The sequence below is a fragment of the Stegastes partitus genome, unplaced genomic scaffold, assembly GCF_000690725.1.
Source record: "Stegastes partitus isolate 25-593 unplaced genomic scaffold, Stegastes_partitus-1.0.2 Scaffold861, whole genome shotgun sequence".
Lineage (NCBI taxonomy): Eukaryota > Metazoa > Chordata > Actinopteri > Pomacentridae > Stegastes > Stegastes partitus.
Window position 1 is genome coordinate 63,204 of NW_007578592.1, and position 13,923 is coordinate 77,126.

At 41.7% G+C, this 13,923-nt stretch overlaps 2 protein-coding genes across 2 annotated transcripts in view; both read right to left on the minus strand.

Moving 5' to 3' along the window:
- Positions 1–327: 327 nt before the first annotated feature.
- Positions 328–4,708, minus strand: LOC103365671 (zinc finger protein 287-like). The gene is made up of 4 exons (XM_008293163.1): positions 4,402–4,708; positions 2,704–2,789; positions 2,539–2,632; positions 328–2,208 (listed from the first exon to the last, which is right to left on the minus strand). The coding sequence occupies exons 1-4, from the start codon at positions 4,706–4,708 to the stop codon at positions 1,436–1,438; spliced, it is 1,260 nt and encodes a 419-aa protein (XP_008291385.1). The 3' UTR covers positions 328–1,435.
- A 1,708-nt stretch (positions 4,709–6,416) lies between these two features.
- LOC103365672 (uncharacterized) overlaps positions 6,417–13,923 on the minus strand; it is a 23,186-nt gene continuing 15,679 nt past the window's right edge. Inside the window, exons 5-8 of the mRNA XM_008293164.1 lie at positions 13,447–13,462; positions 12,206–12,579; positions 8,787–8,847; positions 6,417–7,636 (exon numbers count right to left, since the gene is read on the minus strand). Coding sequence (XP_008291386.1) covers positions 6,696–7,636; positions 8,787–8,847; positions 12,206–12,579; positions 13,447–13,462 — 1,392 coding nt within the window. The 3' untranslated portion in view covers positions 6,417–6,695. The remainder of the gene's footprint in view (positions 7,637–8,786; positions 8,848–12,205; positions 12,580–13,446; positions 13,463–13,923) is intronic.

Here is a 13,923-nt window from a genome sequence, read left to right on the forward strand (position 1 = left end):
CACCTACAGACAATTTAGAATCACCAATTAACCTCAACATGTTTTTGGACTGTGTGGGAGGAAGCTAGAGAACCCACACTGCACTGCATTTGTGACCAGCTGATGCAGAAATAAAACAAAAATGCTTTTTTTTGTTTTTGCAGCAGATTTGTGACCAAAAGCTACTTTTTGAAATAAGTGAAAAAAAGACGCCCTAATGTCAGATTTACGTCGGTTAACGGTGATTTTGTCGTTCAGACAAACCTGACAAATGTTAAAGTGAATAAAAATAATCAGTCACCTTCTGGAGCCAAAAACTCTGAACAAACTGAACAAACTGAGCTGAAACCAGGTTCAAAGTTTATTTCTCACAAAACACATTTAAAAAAGACAAATGGAGCTAAAATGTTAAAAGAAAAGCCGTCGTATCCTGATCAGTCTGCTGATTTAAACAGTTTTCCGGATGTTTCACTCTGAACCGATGAAACTTTGACTCAGTTTTCTCTTCATTCAGTTCAGATTAAAGAACTGTAAGTGTGAACGATTTAAATTCACCATCAAAAATCTGAATCTTAATTCCTCCTAAAACTAAGTCTGGCTCGATTGTTATTCTCAGAGTTCTGACCAGATGTGCTGATTCGTCTCTGATGCCTATTTCAGGATGTTTGTTTCTAAAGCTCCACCAAGAAATCGTTCAGTCGGCTCCGTCCGAGTCCCGGTGGAGGATTTTACAATCGATCGGTGATCAACAGAACAAAATCTACACACAGAAATCAGACTTCATTCATTCAGTAACATCAGGAAATGAAAATAAGTCAGAATGTTTCCTCGGGTATGAGCAGATTTTAAAACTTTACAAAACAACAAGCTTCAGTCAGTTGGTTCAGTCAATAAAACATCGATACAAAAACGTTAGTATATTTAATGGACCCTCCTCTATGGACTTCAACGGTCTGGAACTCTGAAACTATTCATAGTATGAAGGTCAAACTTTGCTTCATTGAATACACAAACGCTCTCGTCAAACTTTGGAGCTGAAAAAAAAAAAAAAAAGTCAGAAGCTGCAGTTCCTCAAATGTCCACTTGAGGCTCCAAAAGCGAGTCAACCCTCCACAGACCTCCATGTTAAAACACAAGACTTTCCAGCAGAAATACATCGTCTGTGATCACTTTTACAGCTTCCTTTTGGGGGGGTTGTCATATTTTGGTTGCTTTGAAACATTTAAAATGTGGACCCTCCTCTATGGACTTCAAAGGCCTGTAAGTCTGAAAATATTCATAGCATGAAGGCAAAACTTTGCTTCATTAAAGAAACTAAAGTCACTGTGGATAAAGAAACAGCTGATTCAGTGGACGTCAGGTGAGACTTGTCAGATTTTGACGTTCTTCTACATATTGATGCTGCTCTGTTTGAGCCTCCATCAGCTGGATGAGTTTATCGGATCATACATTGGTGTCACGGCGGCGCAGTGGGGAAGCGTTTCTCGGCTGCGTGAACAGTGACGTGTCGCCTCAGGTGGCTGCCGGAGATGAAGGTTTTGCCGCAGAAGGAACACCTGAACTCCTTGCAGTCGGTGTGGACGGTCATGTGGACCTTCAGCGAACCCGACTGGGCGAAGCGTTTGCCGCAGTGGACGCAGCCGTAGCGCTTCTCGCCGGTGTGGACGCTCTGGTGCCGTTTCAGGTTGCTGGAGTCGGAGAATCGTTTGCCGCAGAGCGCGCAGACGAACGGCTTCTCGCCCGTGTGGACCCTCATGTGCGTCTTCAGGTTCTTCAGGCAGGCCAGAGTCTTTCCGCAGCAGCTGCACACGAACTTCCCTCCAGATTCGTCTCCTCGGACGTCGCCAGTTCCACCAAAAGCATCCGGACGCCTCCAGACGACCCTCCCAATCGCAGCGTTCTTCTCCGGCTCCTCTTCAGGCGGCGCCCTCTGCTGGCTGCTGCTGCATCCTGCAGGCTGCTGTTGATCAGCTGTCGACACAAAACTGAGTCCGCCGCCTGACTCGGCCGAGGAGCAGCCGGCCTCCAGAGGGTTCTGGGTAAACATCAGGCAGTCGTAGCCGCTGGTTTCTGGCCTCTGATTGGTGCTCAGGGTTTTGTGGACGGACGTGGAGGGGGGGCTGACCTCAATGCTCACCCATGATGACGAGTCGTCGCCGTCAGCTGCTTCCTGTTTGATCGACGGAGCTTCTGTCTCCGTTTGTTCTTCAGCGGCACGACAAAAAGCTTCTGGAGAGAAAGAAAATATCAGTTTTACATGGTTCAAACAATTCAAAACAAAAGGTCTTGAAACGTCTCCAAATTTAAATCATATATATATTTTTTTATTTACTTGGTTTTATTACTATACTAATTTTAAACATTTTTATTGTCATTCTTAACCAAGTTCAATATTTTCACACAAAAGATGCACAGAACAGATATTTTTCATCGATTTATTTCCTTAGTGTTTCCTTCCTTCCTTAGGACATTAAACTGCCTGTCAAAGCCTGCAGCTGATTTCGGGGTTCAGACAGTTAAACTATCTGTGCTGCGTTCATGAAAACTTTCTTCACTTACTGTCGGGTTCAGTGGGACGCCACGACTCTTCAACATCTTCCTCTTCCTCATCATCCTCCACTTTGATGATGGCCGTCGAGCTGCCTGCAGGAGGCTGGAATCAGAGAACGAAGATGAAGGAAGAGGTTCAGATTTAAACGATGACTCTGTTCTTCTTCTACTCACCGCTTCCTGTTTGGGTTCTGATGGAGGTTCCGGGTCTCTGCAGCGGGCCGGCTCCTTATTGGATGATCTGGACGGCAGCGTCTCACCTGCAGCAGGTGAGTCAGGACGACACAGTGAAGCTGAATATGATGATTCTCTCTGGATATTATGTGACTGAATGAATTCTACCTTCCTAGTTAGTTTTTTTTTAAACTGAATCTCTTGTAAACAGCTCAATGAATGAGTTGGTTCAGTTTGTACAATAGCAGCTGTTATTCCCCACTTCAGCACCTTCAGGGTGTCTGTAAATAAAGTCCCAAAAACTAAATAGCTGCAAGAAAAAAAACAAAAAGCGAAACGTCCATCACTCACAAACACAAAAACCCAAATAATTCAGTTCACTGTGACGTTAACAAAGGAAACATATTCGACAAAGTGAAGTCATCAGAAGTCACTAGAACACTGTTAACTGAAACCGTTACTAAAGACATTATTTAGATTTTTTTTTCATTTTATAATTCCGATTAATTGACTCATTTTAAAGCTTTTTATCTATAAATTGCAACTTTTTTCCTTTACATTTGTCATTTATCTGCACTTTTTAAATAATTTTGTAAACTTTTCTTTCTTTTTAATCCCAAAATTCTGTTTGTTTTGACTTCGATGGTTCAGACATGTGAACGTTACCCCAACATTTCACTTAACTTTTTAAGCAAAACTCCAGTGTAAATATCTTAAGATGACGTAAATAGACGGCAGGAGACAGTAACAATCGCCTACTTCTTCAATTTTAAAATTTAGGACGTTGTTTTTGTTTTTATTATGTAGTTTTGCCTGTATGTTGGATATAATTCTGGTTAATGATAATGACAATAAAGATCATTTATTTTCTGAGAATAAACTGTTCACCATTGTGGTTTTCTATTTGGAGTATATATTTATCCTTTTGGCCATCACTTTGCATTTATTGTTAATTAGTCTGATACATTCCTGGTTTTAAATCTGAACTTGAATATTTAAATTGCCCCCCCTTTTTTTTTTTTTTTAACTTTCGTACTTAAAATAGTACATTTTTATACAAAATATTACTGTGTCCCAATCCTTCAGAATGAAGTTATTTGCATGCAGAGACTTTGAAAACTGCCTAAAGTCAGACATTCATGGAACCACACTACATAAATACTTCAGAATGAAAAATAGATGATATGTCTATAAATATACAGCATACCATACTGACCACTTCAAAAACAACCTCACGTTATCACATCCTGTACATATTGCATCTTTCACGTCACGTCATATGTAAAAATAGCTTTGAACAGTCTTAACTTTAATAGTTAAACTAGTCAGGTAATGTTTTTAAGGTCTCCACTGATTTAAATAAAACATTAAATATTAATATGTTAATATAAGATCTGTATTTTAAACAATATTGTTTGGTTTTCATCTTTTATTGCAACATTTTCTTTATTAGAAACAACTTTTGCTCCACATGTTGCTTTAAATGTTTAAATTAGTCTGGAGCCTTGAACAAGTCAAAACGGAGAATATTCATCCTACAATGTTGTTTTATTTGCGTCATTTTTTGCGCTGTTTTGGTAAACAACAGTTTTCTCAGGCAGTGAACGCACCGCAGTAGCGTCACGGTGACGCTCTGCCGCTTCACCGCTTCTTCTGTTTGTTCGCTTTGTGTCGGTAAACATGAACGTTGCCGGTTACCTGTCGGTGGTTCGGTCCTCCGGGGCTCGTTGCTCGCGGCCACATGAACTCGCGCGCGGCTGCCCGCGTGCAGCAGCGCGGAGCTGCCCGCGGTGGCCGCGGCGCGCAGCGCGGTGACGCGTGCGGCCCGCAGCTCCATGAGGCGCAGCTTCCGGCGCAGCAGCTCGTTCTCTCTGCGGCTGCGGCTGATCTCCAGCTGCAGTACCGAGTATCCACTGTCCACCAGCTCGCAGATCTCCGCCACCGCCGTGTTCGCCAGAACCTCCATGATGGAGGCGAGCTGCGCGTGGAAGGCGACCGGAGACATGTCGGAGTTTCGCGTGCGTGTCCGGTGCAGCGGAACCGTCCGGATCAGCGGCTCGTGACACTTGACAGACACACAGACCCGCGCGTGCGCTGCGTTTACCTGCGCGTGTCCCTTCTCACCTGATGGACACACAAACACACACCCGGAAGTGAAGGGACGGGAGCGACGACTGGACATGAGCGGACCGCGCATGCGCAAAGAATCTTCGGCAGTGTTTTCAAAATATTCAGTTTTTAAACCTGAAAACATCCAGAAAGACAGAAAATCAGTTTAACACTGAAATCATTCCGCACAAACTCACAGCTGCACATTCAGATATTCAGATCAGATTGTTTCCATGATTGATTCTTCGTCCATCAGTGTAGATTTGATCTGAACAGTAAAGAGAAAAAACTGCAGAAATCATATTTTAATAATATAAAACTAAAATCATGTTTAAATGAGAACTGTTGCATATTATTTTTCTTCTTGTTTTACATCTGTTTAGTCATTTTCCATAATTGTATTTATTTTTTTTTGTTTTGGAACATCTTTATTGTCATTTAGTGTTTGCACCATTTCAAAAGTGTTTTTGTGAGTTTTGTAGTCATTTAGGATCTGTCATTTTGCATTATTCTAAAGTTTCACTTTTTTTTTTGTTGTCATTTTGTGCCTCTGCAATAATTTTGGATGTTACAGCTTTACAGCATTTTTTGTGGCCATTTTCATCTTTTATTGTGTTAAAATCATTTTTTATATTATTTGTGTACTTTTAGGGTGTTTGTCATAATCTTTCAAGTATAATTTCTTTGTCACCTTGTGTCATTTTGTTGTAATTTTCAAACCTATTGTTTTGTAATTTTGCATCATTTAGTTGTTCTATATAATTTCATACTTATTTAGAATTTGTTTTTAGTAATTTAGTAATTTTAGTTTTGGAGTTGTTGTTTTGTAGTAACTCTTTAGGCATTCGGCCTGTTTTTGTCATTTTGCATGTTGTTTAGTCATTTAGATTTTTTAAACATGAGTTTTTGCTATTTTTTTGTATAATTAGTAGGTGTTGCTAAATTTTTTTTATCTATTTAGCTTTTTTGTAGTCATTTTACATCTCATTGCAGTAATTTTGTAGTAATTTAGAAATGATTTGTCGTCTTTTGCGTCAACTTAAGAACACGTCATGAACTTTTTTTCTAACAGTGTGAAGATGGTGTTTTCATCCTCTCCTGCAGTTTGAATTAGAGTCTCAGAAAAGAGATGAAATGTGATTTTTAAAGGAAGTTAAACATTTATTCCAGTCTGTCTTTAAACCAAGAAGATTTCAATGTGGCCGACCAAAACCACATCTGAATAAAAATGACTTCTAGACTCTGATATGAAGCTGTGTCTTCTCCTCAAATGAAAATTAGTTCATTTCATTGCCATTTCTCCTGTTTTTGCCTCAAACTGGCATCAATTATTGTCCAAAACCACAGCTCTTTGACACCACTCTAACATCACTGTATGTGTTTGACATTTTTTTTAAAAAAATACAAATTTAACTCCTCACAAGAAAAGAAAAATTAAGGATAAAAACAAAATTTAGTGCGACAACTGTTCGAAGTTTTAATAAATTCAAACACAAATCTGAAAACTGACAAAGGAAATAACAAACAAAACTATTTCAGAGGCTGTTTTATTAAACAAAAACAACACAAACTCATTTACTGTAGAATATTTTTGCTTTTTTTTTAACACAACCCTTTTACTGATCTGTACATTAGACTTTCTACCAGCGGAGATGAATGAGATGTTTAAATCTGCCTTTCACTGAATAGGTTGATTAATAAAACATTAAAAATGTTAATGTCCACAATGACCCTTTTAAAACGTCTCCTCTTGTTTAACAAATACACAAAAAACAAAGAAATTCTGTTTACTGTAAATCACATTTAAAAACTGAACCGCTATAAAAACTCTGATTTGTACACAGCTCCTCGTCTTCATATTTACAGAACATGTAGGTCTTCGCTCAGACGTTGGGGTGACATTTCTTCATGTGCAGCTTGAGGCTGTATTGGACGATGAAGCTTCTGGAGCAGAACTTGCAGCCGTACGGACGTTCACCCGAGTGGACGCTCAGGTGCGACTTCAGGTGAGCCGACTGCGTGAACTTCTTGCCACATTGGTCACAGCTGAACGGCCGCTCGCCCGTGTGGATGCGCATGTGAACGTCCAGGTTCTGCGACGTGGCGTACGTCTTGTTGCAGACGGAGCATATGAAGCGTTTTCCTCGGGCGCCAGCACTCGGCTGCCCGTTGCTGAGCTGCGATCGGCCCGACTGTTCCCTGTAGAGGGCAAAGTTCATCATGTCGCCGCCGCCGTCTTCGTACTCGAAGGCCGAGCTGCTGCTTTCAGACAGCTGACAGTCTGTGGAGGTCGAGCCCGAGACGCTGACCAGCTTTAGCCCGAAAGCGTCGTTGTCCATGTTTTCGTTTTGGTGGAACGGAGCAAAACTAATCTGAGCCTTCGACTGTTTGGACCACGTTGGGTCCACGTTCAGATCCAGTTCTGCTCGGTTACTCGGCGACTGAGACCCGATCAGAGCGCCGCTGCTGAAGTACACCTGCCTGCTGGAGGTCGGAGGAACCAGCGAACACTCCTGGACCAGGTGGACGTCCGGGTCCATCGGTGAGGAGAAGGAACACACCGACTCGCCGGCCTCCATCTCCACCTCGTTGCCCTGCTGAGCGGAGCAGCTCGGCTCGCTGTGAGGAGAGTCCACAGAGTACACAGACACTAACTTCTGCGTCGCTGCAGTCAGTTTGGATGTTTTCAGACTGAGCTGCTCGGAGGACGACTTCTTATCCGCCTCATCGCTCCCCTGCCAGCGTCTCCTCATACGCCGGCTGACCGGAGGCGACGAGACGCCATCTCTGGCTGAAGCCGTCCCGTCCACAGGGGATGTGTTACCTGACAGAAAAGACAAACTTTATCATCGGCAAGCTAAAACATTCTGCTTTACAGAACATCCTGCCAGTTTTCAATCAATATGTAAGTCACCAAGACACCTCTGACTCCTCTGAAGGAGCTACAAACTTCAGCAGATGTAAGAGACTGTTCAAACAACTGTTGTCTGTTCTTCACCAGTCAAAGCTTTATAGGAGACAAAGAGAGACACTGTAGAAAAACATGCTTAAATCTGGACTTCAGCAGATGACATGAGAGATTCTCAAGTCAACTGGAAGAAGGTTCTTTGTCTTCATGAGACCAAATTGGAGCTTTTTTCCCATCAGACTAGATGCTATGTTTGGTGGGTGCCAAACATGCCATCCCCACTGTGAAGCACGGTGGTGAACACCAGCTTGTAACCCTTTCAGAGGAGTCATACGTGTCTTGGCGGCCTCCTTCGCTTCTTTATTTATTGATGGAAGTTACAGTGTTGCTTTGAGATAAAAAGTTAAAGGCCATTTATATAACACTCAACCATCTTTAAACATATAAGGTGATCTGCGACACCACCTATCAGGTATTTATGACACAGTCCTGATATCTCTCCAGGCAGTTTCTCCACCGTTCACATATTCACTCAATATCCTGATGAGATGCTCCTTTACAGTGTGTTACACTTCTTATGAAGCCACAACGACACTCTGCCTCAAACAAGGGAAAGAGACCATGCACTCTAAAGATCTCTGCCTAGCGAGCAGCCACGTTTAGCAACACTCTTCTTGTCTTGTAGCAAAATAGTTTTTGTGCGCCCCCTGGTGTTAGAGAGAATAGTACTGCAGAGAAAGCACAAACCAAAAAGCCTTGATTACACTCCCTTGAGGACATGAAATGCCAGCAATAGGCACCACGACAAAGACTTCTGTGAAGCTTAATGGCTTCGAGTAAGTCAGAATCTACTAGAGCCAAAGTTTAGCCTTTATTACTGCTTCATTCATACGTCCGTTGTAAAAAACAATCCCATCAGCATATCCACTATAATCTGTAAACTGATTATGTTAACTGATTATTTTATTCAAAAAAATCAATAATTGATTTTATCAGTTGAAAAAAAATGATTAACATTGGCATTCTGAGGTAATAAACACATTTTATGTTCAGAGATTCTGCTCACCTTCCTCAAAGGTGTCGTTACTGTCGGAGTCTTCATCTTTGATCAACACGACGTCTGGAAACTGCAGCAGCAAAAGACCAACAATGACGCCGTTAATGTCACGTCACATGAAAAACATTTCAGTTGAACATGCAAACAAGCAAAGTGTTGCATTTATTACTTGTCATATTGACCTTAAATCTGGAAAAACCGAGTGAAAGCCAATAACAGGCAAAGTAATAAAGGGAAAATATCTCTTGGTCTGTGATTGGCTGACTCATCTTCAAGATTAACTTCAAGTTTTAATGAGGAAATAATTAAAAAGAGGAAAGCAGATTAACTTTCACCAGCTGAGTTAAAGGCATCGTCGCTTCGTGCAGAAAAATCTCAAAAATCTTCCGGTAATGATCATGTTATCTCTAAAATTTGCCTTTTGGTTTCTTTGGATGAGGAGATCATTAACAGGAGAAAACAGCTTCAAAGACTGAAGGAACGAGTCTGAGACTAAAATAAATCAACATGTCAGCGAGCACAGATAAGGAGATCATGAACTTCTGATGTGGAGATAATTTCAGATTAAAAATACAATGACTGCAGCGTCGCCTGGTCTCTGCAGAGTTTCACTGGTTTCTTTAAGATCTCGCTGCACAAAATGATCAGAGTTTATTATTATTATCCATCCATCCATCCATTATCTATACACCGCTTTATCCTCACTGGGGTCATGGGGGGCTGGAGTCTATCCCAGCTGACTCAGGGTGAAGGCAGGGGACACCCTGGACAGGTCGCCAGTCTATCACAGGGCTACACTTAGAGACAGACAACCAAGCACACTCACATTCACACCTATGGACAATTTAGAATCACTAATTAACCTCAACATGTTTTTGGACTTTGTGGGGGGAAGCTGGAGAACCCAGAGAGAACCCACGCTGCACAGGGAGAACATGCAAACTCCACACAGAAAGATCCCAGGTGTCCTCACCGGGACACGAACCAGCGACCTTCTAGCTGCGAGGCAACGGTGCTAACCACCGCTCCACCTTTCAGCCCCTATTATTATTATGATTATGAATAATATTAATAATAAGTCAAAATGTATGGCATCCCAGATGGCCCAAAAAGATGCACTGAGAGGTTCAATTTAATGGTTCATTCTCAAATTACAATTTAATTATTTATTACAGTTTTTTTTTTTTTTTTTTTTTTAATCTAGACAAAATTATCTTCCATGAACCAAAACTAGTCCGTTGAGAGAAAGTTATTATCTGCATCGATTAACTGTTAACTACGGAGCCCCTAAACGGACATGTCTGAGAAAAAAAAAAAGATGGCAAGTATCTTGTGCGCATAAGACACTATGTGGTGGTTTCTCGTGTGCACCACAAAGGCTTCACGTGCAAACGGGATACAGGATGTGGGATGCTGGGAATTTAGGCTCTTTGAAGGGAGCCATTAGCAAAAGTATTTGTAAATGTGCATGGACAGTTGTGTGTCTGTATCTCAATCTGTGTGCCTGTAGTGAGATTTGTCGATAGTAGGCGGCATAACTACTGAAGTACGGAGCAGCAGAGCAGCATGAAGCCAGAATGAATGAGCCTGTGAGCCTGAGCTCAGGACACAGAAACCCTCAAGTTACAGATGTGTAATAAAGTTCATGTGTACAAAGAGAACCAACTGTGAGGCCTGCTTGACTTGTAACTGGTGATTTGTCTGTGTTTTCAGCACTTGTAGCTAAAGACTTAGACTTTTCATCTTTTAATATCTACAGACCCCTGAGTGGCCATAGAGAAAGAAAACATATAATGCGTGGGAACATAAATTATCTTGTGGTTATTAACTTGAGGTAGTGAGTTATTATCTCATTCCCTCGCATTGTATTTTTTTCACCAATGCCGCTTCCAGAGTTCAGTAAAGTTGGAAAGATATTCAAAGATTAGAACTTCACTACGGAAGCCGAGAGCGGTCGTTTTCTACTGTTCTTTCTTCGCCGTTTTCTCGACATAACGAGTTAATTTTCTCGTTATCTCGGGATAACAAGAATCGTTTTCTCGTGAAAACAAGATAATTTATCTCGAGAAAACCAACTTCGTTTTCTCGAGATACCGAGATAATTGGTGTTTGTGTTAAATCCATCATGTCATGATGATCCTCGATCTGACATTTTCAGTCTGTTCTCGGCAAAGTCACTGCTGCACTCCAGAGCGTTTCTTTGTAAACACAGGCATCAGTATCCAGGGATAATTATCCCGTTATCTCGAGAAACCGGCGTTCGTTTTCTTGAGAAAACAGCCCCGTTTTCTCCAGATAACGGGATAATTGTCTCGTTATCTCGAGAAAATGCCATTTAAAAAAATGTGCGGCCATGACCGCTCTCGGCTTCTGTACTTCACCAGTAACTCCAAAGCAAATTAAATGGCACCTCTTTCCAAATGTTGTGATACAGACCACAACCGGCCAAAATCAGACATCCTCCATTCTTTATAAATTACATTGATCTTTCTGTTCAGCCTGCTGCCAAATGGGAGCTCAGGGACCGTGGACAAATTACAACAGCGAAAGGAAATGCCTTGAAAAAAACTCTCAACAACTTTTTATTTACTGCTTGTAGTGCCACCAAACTCACATCACACATCCATGAACGTATTTATTTGCTGTGCATAAAAAGAAGTAAATAATTTTGATGGCTCTTCTGTTTGTCTTATTCAGGAAAAAATACAACATATAAAAAGGCACAGGTTTACAGTTGTTTGAATTTGATCAGATCACATATTTCATACCATTGAGAAACCTCATTACAAAGAAAACTAAGCTACATCGCATAAAATCACAAAAGCGACTGCACGTCTTTTCAGTAACAGGTTATAAAAATAATGGAGGTTTACAAATGTATTCCTAAAAATGATTTTATTCCAATCAAAGGGCTGCAGTACAACCAGAGGGAGCTCACTGATGTGTGATGTGAGTTTGGTGGCACTGCACACAATGAATAGAACTTTACTGAGTTTTTTTCAAAGCATTTCCCTTCAAATAATTTAGTAATTTAAAAATAACATAAGGTGTGGTAACATCACCACATGTTATCATTATTTTTGTCTCTGTGGCCAGTCAGGGGTTCTGTAAATATCTTTGTACACATTTACAAATCTTTTTACAAATTGACAAATCTGACTACAGGCAGAGATGCAGACACACAACTCTCCACACACATGTACACATAGTTTTGCTTCCTTCAAAGAGCCTAAATTCCCAGCATCCCACATCCTGTATTCGCACGTGAAGCCTTTGTGACGCTCACGAGATATACATCTTGTGCGCACGAGAAACTTTGCGTCTTTTTTTTTTACTCCGACGTGTTCCTTTAGGGGCTCCGTAGAAATAAAAAATAACAGATGCTAGAAAAATAATTCATAAAACTATTTATTGTATTTAGTGTGTACCTCCTCCCGCACCGCCCCGGCAGCTCCTCGGTCTCCTCCGGCAACGACTTCTGCTCCGTCTCCTTCCCGCTGCTGCTGCGGTGTTTCCGGCCGCTGCGCCTCAACAGCGGTCGGCGCCTCCTTCGGCTCCCCCTCGACCGCCTTCCCGCCGCTGCTGCCGCGGACCACGATGGACTCGATGAGGTGCAGCTTCTTCCGCAGGTCCTCGTTCTCTTGCCGGCTGCGGCTGATCTCCAGCTGCAGCGCCGCGTAGCCTCCGTCCACCAGCTCCACGATCTCCGCCACCGCCGCCCGGGTCAGCGCCTCCATGATGACGGACAGCTGCTGCTGCAGCGCCCGGCCGCTCAGCACCGACATCGCGCCGCTTCGAGAGGCTCAACTCACGGCTGTCGAGACGGAACCGAAACGGAACCGTTCCAGACCTGAAACCGACGGAGATACAAAGAAGACAGGGCGCTTCGCTTCCGGAGCAGGCTGGCTTTCAAAACAAAAGTCTGTTGTTATTGACCTAAAAAAAAACAAAAAAAAAACGTCTGTTGTTGTTGACTTCAAAATAAGAGCCTAATGTTATTGTTGACTTAAAAAATAAAACCTAATGTTGTGGACCTCAAAATAACAGCCTAATTTTGTTGTTGACATGAAAATGGATGCCTGTTGCTGACTTTAAAATAAGAGCCTGTTGCGTTATTCTGAGTTTTGTTTTAGGCTTAAAAATCTGAATCTGATGCTATCTTATTTTTTAAATAGTAGCCTGATTTCGTTGTTGACTTCAAAATAAGAGCCTGGTGCTGTTATTGTTGACTTCAAAATAGATGCCAGAGGGCTGTACTATGAAGCGAGATTGGTGGGTTATCGAGGTATGTTGAGCTTAAAGTCAGAGTTCTCAGTATCACAAAGGTTAGGTTCTTTTAACTTGCTAGATCTCCATGGTAACTGATGCTGTGGAGCTAACCTGGTCAGGAGTTTCGGCTTTAAATCGGCTGGAAAGACTTTCTCCCTTTAACCAAATTGTTCACTATTATTTATGAGCGATACAGATTCTCAGCTGAGTGAATGTGTTTTATCTGCTTACATGCTGTCCTGTGCATTACTAAAGTCACTGAATGAAGCTGTGCAGTTACAGTGTCACACACTGTATGCATCAAGTTGCCATGGGAACCTACATGTATTCAGTTGGTGATGCAGAAATCACATGAATATGTTTTTATGTTTGGCTCTGATTTGCTGTGAAGTCAGTTTACTTTGCTGGTACTGCATCTGATAGAACACAGATTAGAAAACTGTTTATTCTACTGGTATTTATTACAGAGAACATTCAATCAGTAACATTAATATCGCTTTGACCTGGTCAAAACTAAAGTGATATCCTGCATTATGGGACAGTGTCAGACCCAAATGCACTTCAATACAATTTCATGTCTAAATATATGAAGTTTAAAGTTTAACTTTGACATCTGGTTCCCATGGCAACTAGATGGCTTCATTCAGTGATATCAGTAACTTACAACTCAGCATGTTTACAGATAAAACACATTCCCTCAGCTGAGAATCTGTATCACTCATCAACAATAGTCAGGAAACGATTTGGTTAAAGAGAGACGCTCTTTCCAGCCGATTTAAATCCAAAACTCTGATCATAACCTGCTCCTAACCAGGTTAGCATCAGTTATCATGGAGATCTTGCTCCACAGCATCAGTTACCATGGAGATCTAGCTCC